Source organism: Myotis brandtii, unplaced genomic scaffold (genome assembly GCF_000412655.1).
Source record: "Myotis brandtii unplaced genomic scaffold, ASM41265v1 scaffold191, whole genome shotgun sequence".
Taxonomy (NCBI): Eukaryota; Metazoa; Chordata; class Mammalia; order Chiroptera; family Vespertilionidae; genus Myotis; species Myotis brandtii.
Window position 1 is genome coordinate 3,385,987 of NW_005357115.1, and position 9,130 is coordinate 3,395,116.

The window sequence follows — 9,130 nt, forward strand, 5'->3', positions numbered from 1 at the left end:
CCAATCCCCCAATCGGCCCTACCCTGAGCGTGACTGAGGGTGGCATTGCAACCTCCCGATCTGCCCTGCTCTGTGCATGACGGGGCGGCGCCCCAACTCCCCAATCGGCCCTGCTCTGAGCCTGACCAGGGGCTGCACTTAGGGATTGGGCCTGCCCTCTGCCACCCGGGAGCAGGCCTAAGCCAGCAGGTCGTTATCTCCCGAGGGGTCCCAGACTGCGAGAGGGCACAGGCCGGGCTGGGGGACCCCCCCCTCCCCCGCGTGCACAAATTTTTTTGGACCGGGCCTCTAGTATATATATAAAAGCCAAGCGACCTGAACCACCAGTCGCCATGATGTGCACTGCGGCCAGCCAACCTGCCCAATGGGGCCAGGGCCAGCCGCCCAACCTCCCACGTATCTCCCCCTCCTCAACTGGGCTCTGGTTTAAAAATGTTGACTCATGCATGCGCGATACATATAAAGCTCTGAAGTATTAACAGGATCTGCGGAAGAAGAGGTGGTTCTGATTCCAAGAATTGATTTGTCCCCATCTGACACTGGCCTCCCATTTAAATTAATTCGAAGACAGTTTCCCGTGATGCCAGCATTTGTGATGACTATTAATAAATCACAAGGACAAACTCTAGATGGAGTAGGAATATTCCTATCCGAACCCGTTTTTGGACATGGTCAATTATATGTTGTTTTCTCTCGAGTTCGAAGAGTGTGTGATGTTAAAGTTATAAATACTTTATCACAAGGAAAATTAGTCAAGCACTCTGAAAGTGCTTTTTCCTCCTAATGTGGTATACGGGGAGATATCAGAATAAGTTTAATCAATTTATCAGTCATTGTTTTTATCAATGTTGTTTTTATATCATGTTTTTTGTTATGTTGTTACTGTTTATTACTCTATATATTATTTTCATATACATTTTACTAATTTTCTTTCATCTCTGACACTTCTATTGTAGCGGTGGTTCTCAACCTTCCTAATGCCGTGACCCTTTAATACAGTTCCTCATGTTGTGACCCCCCAATTTCATTGTTACAAATTGAACATAATTAAAGCATAGTGATTAATCACAAAAACAATATGTAATTATATATGTGTTTTCTGATGGTCTTAGGTGACCCCTATGAAAGGATCGTTCAACCCCCAAAGGGGTCGCGACCCACAGGTTGAGAACCACTGTATTATAGAGAAAGGGCAAATAGCGATAATAAAATATGTCTTCTAATTAATTTCCTTTCAATGTGGGTGAATCCGTTCACCAGGCCACTCGTGTTACATAAAATGCAGCATCCTAATATATATAAAAAGCCAGGTGCCATCACGACTGGACAGACAACCAAACAGCAGGCTAGGGAGCTGAGGGAGTGGGAGCTGTGGGCCCTTGGCCGCCCATAGTGCAGCGGCGGCGGGAGGAGGGAGCTGTGGGACCAAAGGACCAAAGGACCGGTCCGGCTCTAGGCTCTCACGGCGTGGCGGGGTGGGGCCATGGCCATGGAGTCTGAGTAGCCTCGTGGGGCCGGCCGGGGGCTGTGAGCATGGAGCTTCCCGGTGGCTGAGGCGGAGCATCCCGGGGCAGGGGCCGTGGACGCGAGGCGGAGGAGCAGGGCAGGGGCTGTGAGCATGGAGCTTCTCAGGGCGGTGAGGCCAAGGAGTGTTGCAGCGGTGGCTGAGGCCGAGGAGCCTCGCGGGGTGGGGACTGTGAGCGTGGAGCTTCGCAGGGCTGCTGAGGCAGAAGAGCATCGCAGGGCGTGGCAGCAGTGAGGCCAAGGAGCCTTGAGGGGCGGGGATTGGTAGCGTTGAGCTTCACGGGGTGGCGGAGGAGTGTCGCGGGGCTTGGGTGGCTGAGGCCAAGGAGCCTTGCAGGGTGGGGGCTGTGAGCGTGGAGGTTTATGGGGCAGGGGCCACAGAGGTGGAGGAGCAATGCTGGGCGGTGGACATGGCCCTGATTGCAGCTAGGCCTAGGGATCCTAACCGCGCATGATTTAATTGTGCGCTGGGCCTCTGGTATTTTATAATTGGTGTAGAATAGTGTTGGTCCTTAGTGAGGATCGGTTGTAACTTGTAAAAGAGGAATGTAAGGTTAGCATTACAACAGCATTCACATGGGTCAGAAATGGCCTCCTCCTGACCGGCTTTCAGAGGGATTCAAAGTGACAGGATGACTAAAAAAAGCCTATGACATGTTTGCTGTACTCTTAAATAACATCACATTCCTCTTCAATCGCACGCCCGCACTCTGTCGCGGCAGTTTTGTTCTGTATAAGCTTCAAGTTTTCAGCTTGTTGGTCGAAAAGAGGTTATGTTTTCAAATAGCATAAGTTAATCTTTTGAAAGAAATAGGAGTAGCTTTGATTGTACTTAAAAAGAGTATAAGAAACCTCAAACTTTAAAAAATATAAATGAAGATACAGATAGTCTTTCAGCCATCAGGGTAATTTAACATTAAAACATAGGGAAGTTATACCAAAGTGCAGTATGTGAATTTTGATCCTTTGTAGTAAAGGTTAGCAGATCTCCTTTCTAGGACTTTAAATGTTGTTGTTACTCAGAATTATATCTTATGTCCTCCATTGACAGCATACAGCTGCCATAGCCTTAGTTACTATCTGTTCTGTTCTCCACCATTTACCTGTAGCCCAGATCACTCACAGATTTAAACTTATATTTCTTGTTGCCTGCCAGGCATCTTTAATTGAATATCCTAACCCACAAGTCATAATGAACAGAACCAAATCTGTACTAATCATCTTCCTTAACTCCCAACCAGTTTCACCTTTCAGTGATTAACACCACATTCCACTTACTTGCCAAAGATAGGTATGACTCCTTTTCCCTTGTTTCTCATGCCCAATCAGTCTCAGGGGTTTTTTTTGTTGTTTTTTTGTTTGTTTGTTTTAAATATATTTTTATAGATTTCAGAGAGAGGAAAGGAGAGGGAGAGATAGAAACATCAATGATGGGAGAGAATCCATTGATTGGCTGCCTCCTGCACGCCCCCTAATGGGGATCTAGCCCACAACCTGGGCATATGCCCTTGACCAGAATTGAACCTGGGACCTCTCAGTCCACAGGCCAATGCTCTATCCACTGAGCCAAACCAGCTAGGGCGGGTCTCGGGTTTGATTTCAGTTAAGGGCACGTACCTTGGTTGAAGGCTCGAAACCCAACCCTGATCGGGGTGCGTGCGGGAGGCAACCAATTGATGTGTCTTTCACATCGATGTTTCTCTCTCTGTCTGTTCCCCTCCCTTCCACTCTCTAAAAATTAATGGAAAAATATCCTCATGTGAGGATTAACAACAACTAAAAGAAAAGAAGTTAGGAAGGCAGGCAGAGATCTTGGTCAGAATAAAGATTTAAAAATAAATTTATTAATTAAAATAAAATAAAAGGCAACATCATCCTGGAAGAAAGATGACGAATTTTTTCGTTGTTAATTAACACATTATCTTTAAAATTTACTTTGACTTACTAATTCCAACCAAACATTGTGGAAACTATATAACAAAAAAGGGTACTGTCCTTTTCCCTCATAGTGGGAGAAAGCATTCAGATTAGATTGTTTGAGTTTTATTCATGTGCCTGTACAAGCTGTAATGTCCAACTGTTGGTAGTAGAAATGTAAAATTGACGGTAAAATTGAAGCCATGGGGGAAATTTTTGTTAATTAGCTCAGTTGTTTTCTAGTGTCATTTTATTAGTATAAGAATGTAAAAGGTATTTTATTTAACTCACTTTGTTTACAAGATTACCATGTTTACCATATTGGTTTGCAGTGAAGAAATGCTTCCATGCACATAAAGTTCTTTGCTAAGTTAAAAAACACACCTTAGTGATCACCCTGTAGGTGAGCACCAGCTACCAACAAACAGCTGCACTTGCATATAGATTTCACCTCACCATTAAGTTTGAGTAGCTGCTTTTATCATAAAACATCAATTTAGTAAGAACTCAGTTATGACTTACTGAACATATTGAAATGTAGTGTTTTTAAGACATCCTCAGTTCAGTAATTTCAGTGAAGAAACTACTTGTAATTCCTTTGGACACTTGTGCCTATTCCTTTTTTCTTCTAGTTGTTTTAAACTTCTATCTTTTCTAAGTTTTCTTTTTGGGGAAATGGCATAAAAGCTCTTGGGGTTTTTTGTTTTTCATTTCTGTATGACTCAGTAGTGACCATTCTATATGCTTTTAGCCTAAGGGTGAATCTCTAAATCAGTAATAAATTTTCTTAAATGAATGAGTGGTCAATAATAATAGTACACTCAACACCAAGGACCAGAAGACGGTCAGATGCTAAGACAAGATCACGCTACTCTTACTCAGAACCCAGCAAATACTGCCCCCAATTAACCCAACATATGCCTTAAAGAGAACACATTCAGCTCAAATAGTACACGTCCTGTAGATGTTCCACGCCCCACGGACACCTGTGTTTCACACCAGGTTTTATGTCTTATTTGCAAGAATAGAAATTATAATAAAAAATAAAATAAAATAAAAAATAATAATAGTACAGAGAAAGATAAGACTTTTTAAAAATCAAAATGGCAGTATCTTGAAGACAAATGTATATTGTTCTTATATTTGATAGTTTTAGTGTACTTTTCCCTAAATGTGTAAGAAACTAAAATAATCTAAAACTAATTCATTTAAATGTCTTTCTAATGCAGTTATCTATATATATAAAGATCCAGGGGCCGTCACATCCAAAACAACCGAACAGACAACCGAATAGGCTGAGTGGGGCGACCAGGCTGACAGGGGGGTTAGTGAGGGACGACTGAACAGCAGGCTGTGTGGGGCAACCAGGCCGGCAGGGGGGTTAGTGAGGGACGACCAAATGACTGAACAGCATGTTGTGTGGGGCGACCAGGCCGGCAGGGGGGGCTGTGAGGGGTGACCAAATGACCGAATAGCAGGCTGCGTGGGGCGACCAGGCCAGCGGGGGATCAGGTTGGCAGGCAGAGGCGGTTAGGGGTCCTGGATTGGAAAGGGTGCAGGCTGGGCTGAGGGGTCCCCCCTCCCCCGCACGAATTTCGTGCACCAGGCCTCTAGTTATATGTAAATAGTATAAAAAATGTTATAATAATATGAAGACATCAAATTTAAATCATTATTATAAAAATTTATTGTTACAAATGTTCAAGAAAATAGATCCTAAAATTTTTTTCCTGTCTTTATCCATAGCTGTAATTGGTATTTGATGGAGATAAGAGTATACATTCATCTAAAGCTTTATTTCTCTTTCCACAGACAACAAATGAAGTTGTTTTGGCTGTGGAGTTCCATCCAACAGATGCAAATACCATAATAACATGTGGTAAATCTCATATTTTTTTCTGGACCTGGAGTGGCAATTCACTAACAAGAAAACAGGGAATTTTTGGGGTAAGGACCAGAATATTATAAATTTCATTATAAAACTTTAATATTTAATTGTTGAGTGAGCATGGAGTCATCATGCCAAAGGGAAAACTGAAAATTCTCTCTCTTTTTTTTGTAGAAATATGAAAAACCAAAATTTGTGCAGTGTTTAGCATTTTTGGGGAATGGAGATGTTCTTACTGGAGACTCAGGTGGAGTTATACTTATATGGAGCAAAACTACTGTAGAACCCACACCTGGGAAAGGGCCAAAAGGTACAGTATTCTCATATTGTCACTCCTTTTTAATTTGCACATATTGCTATTGCACTTTCATTCATCTTTACCCAGACCAGGAAAGGCTGCAGTGAAACAGTAGGAGAACCACTACCATACCTTATGTTTTAAGGTTCTTCATAATCTTTTTAAAATTAAAATATTTACTAATTATTAAGCATATGTAACCTACATTTGATCCTCCTGAACATTTCCTTCTAGGAGGTTAATCTATAATAATAAAAGCATAATATGCTACTTAGACCAGACGTCCTTCCAGGCATCCTTCCAGTTGACCTTCTGAACGAAGCCGAGGCTGCGGGGAAGCCTGGGTCCTGGGTGCCAGAGGGAAGCCGGTGCCGGCAGCCAGAGGAAGGAAGGCTACTGTTGCACGAATTCCGTGCATCGGGCCTCTAGTTAAGAAATAATTAGAGAGGTGATATAGATATGTTAATTTAAACAGTGTAAAATTAAGAGAGAGATCATCTAATCTGCTGAGTTTTTTGAAGACTTCACAGAAGAAGTGTTATTTAAGGTTAAGCCATAATGAGTGCGCAAGACTACAAAAGGTATGGGACTTTGATCTCTGTTGTGATCTGGGTTCACACATTTATTTCACTCCATACATGAAATCCTTCCCAGCCACACCTACAGAATTGTAACCCCAAATATAAAGGAAGAAACAAAATTCTCAGCAAGTTTGCCTGTAACAGTCACGTAAGCAGAGCACAATATAGACCATTTCATGTGCCTGGCAGTTTACAAGATTAGACTTCCCATTTCCTGTGTTTGCATGTGTAGATTTTCTTTGCACAAGTATTTCAGACAAAAACCAAAATAAAGCCGTAGCCAGTTTGGCTCAATGAATAGAGCGTCGGCAGACTGAAGGGTCCCAGGTTCGATTCCGGTCAAGGGCATGTACCTTGGTTGCGAGCACATATCCAGTGGGGAGTGTGCAGGAGGCAGCTGATCGAAGTTTCTCGCTCATCAATGTTTCAAACTCTCCATCTCTCCCTTCCTCTCTGTAAAAAAAAAAAAAAAAATCAAAAAAAACAACAACAACAACAAACAAACTAAAAACAACCTCTGAACCTTTCCCTGCCTCTCCCACCTCAACATGCATTAAGCTAATGAAGAGTGGATACATTTACACCCAAACTCTGTTCAGTGCCAGAGGATAACCTGTCAGTAAGTCACAGTTTTGATATACAATGCTGTTCTGGGCATTTCAGATACGAACACATGTGCCCAGGAAAAGGAAAGAGAAAAAGCGGGAAAGGTAGAACTGTTTCAAAACACACACATTCCACATGTGAGTGAGATCATATATAGCATTTGTATTTCTCTGTCCTATTTCATTTAACATCATGTTCTCAGGACTTTATATTGTTACAAATGGTAGAATTTCCTTCTTTTTTATTCCATTGTGTGTGTATGTATTTATGTGTGTAATATTTGTGTGTATATACATATACACTACACTTTCTTTATTCATTTCTCTGTCATTGGACACTTAGGTTGTTTCAGTATTTTTTCTTTCTTACGGGATATGAAATAGTTCAATTTTTCTTATATGAAGTAATTCATAATTTTTAAGTGGGGGAGGGGAAGTTGATTGTATCCCCACCACCATTAAAATGTTCATAGTTCTTAAATCTAAGTTCCTTTTAGGAACTAAGTAACAAACCACCATTTTTTGGTTTGTTTGTTAATCCTCACCTGAGATTGATTTTTAGAGGGAATGGAATGGAGGGAGAGAGAGAGGAGAGAGATGAAAGAGAGAAATCGATATGAGAGAGACACATCAATTGGTTACCTCCCGCATGCGCCCCAACCGGGGCTGGGGATTGAAACCGCAACCCAGGTATGTGCCCTTGACCGAGAATAGAACCCACAACCCTTTGGCGTGTAGGCCAAGGCAGCACACCACCATTTTACCTGCTCCAAATAATTAATATGGGCCCATTTGTCCATTTGCTAAGAATGTAACATAAATTTTAAAGTCTCTGACATTTGATTCTATAGTTAAACAGGCACGGGAAACCCTCTAAACATCTTTATTTGGCAGTCAAGGTACACTTGCTTTTTATGAAAGCTTTGTTCTGTAAGAGATTAGAGAAACGAGGGGATTTGCAGTTAAGCTTGGATAGATGTGGCAGTGATTACAGCTGGAAGTACAATAGGTTTTTAAATTCAAGGATAATTATTTTTCTTGGCTAGTATTTCAAACATTATTTGGCTTGAATTGGAATGTCAAATACAGGCTCAATGAAGCATTTGTTCTTCAGTTTTATTTTCTATTTTGTAACATTCCATCATTCTAGGAATACCTTATATGTTTGACAAGGTTTTGTCATGTTTGAAGGTATGGAAAACTGAATTAAAAATAGAAAAACTAGCCCTAGCTGGTTTGGCACAGTGGATAGAGTGTCACCCTGCAGACTGAAGGGTCCCAGGTTTGATTCCAGTCAAGGGCACGTGCCTGGGTTGCAGGCTCGATCCCCAGTGGTGGGGGGCATGCAGGAAGCAGCCGATCAATTTTTCTCTCTCACTGATGTTTCTAACTCTCTCTCCCTCTCCCTTCTTCTCTGAAATCATTAAATATATATATAAATAAACTATTTCATTTTTATACATTCTGATGGAGATCTATGAATCTCCACACCTCTGCTTTTCGTAATTTCTTTCATGGTACTTTAAGACTGCTCTTGTTAATTTAACCGTGTATGAGAAAATAACTCCCCACCCCACCCCCCCCTTTTAAATGCTCAAATAAAGCCAACAATACTCTCAGAAAATTCATATGCCTCAGATGTCCTTTCTCTTTTGGTAATTGGCTAACTATTCTACTTGGCCAAAATTATATTGTTCAGTGTTTAAAGTATTTTTAAGTGATGAATGTTGGTGTGAGCTGACACACTTGATCTTAATAGTAAATTTGTTGGAGTTCTGCTTTAATTCCGCTAAATCAGGCAAGCTTTACTCCCAATCAGTCAAGTCCTTTCCTTTCTCTCTACCAGGCATGCCCATCTGTTATTTGTACCACTAGCACCCTTACACTGAGTAATTTTTAGAGTCAACTATAGCATTTCTTTCTTTCTTTTTTTCAGGATATCAAAGCCCTACAAATTTTAGTTAATTTTTATTTACTTATTTATTATTGATTTTAGGGTGGGAGCAGGAGAGAAACATCGATATGAGAGAGAAACATTGATCAGTTGCTGGGATTGAACCAGCAACCCTTTGGTGCACAGGACAACACTCAACCAACTGAGCCACACTGGCCAGGGCTAGTTAATTTTAAAAATATAATGTCAGCTCAAATAGAAAAATGAATAAAAATAAACAGTTCTCAATAACAGATTCATTGAGATATAACATATATACCATAAAATTCCCCCTTTTAAAATATACAATTCAGTGGTTTTTACTATACTCACAGAATTGTGCAGTTATCACCACTGTTTAACTTTGGAACATTTTATCCTCCT

General features: G+C 41.2%; 1 protein-coding gene across 4 annotated transcripts in view; it reads left to right on the forward strand.

Annotated features, from left to right (window-relative positions):
* The window catches only part of EML4 (echinoderm microtubule associated protein like 4), a 157,035-nt gene that overhangs the window by 114,580 nt on the left and 33,325 nt on the right, over positions 1–9,130 (forward strand). For all 4 annotated transcript variants that reach the window (XM_005864753.2, XM_005864752.2, XM_014538451.1 and 1 more), the window contains 2 exons: positions 5,254–5,388; positions 5,504–5,639. In XM_005864753.2, coding sequence (XP_005864815.1) covers positions 5,254–5,388; positions 5,504–5,639 — 271 coding nt within the window. The remainder of the gene's footprint in view (positions 1–5,253; positions 5,389–5,503; positions 5,640–9,130) is intronic.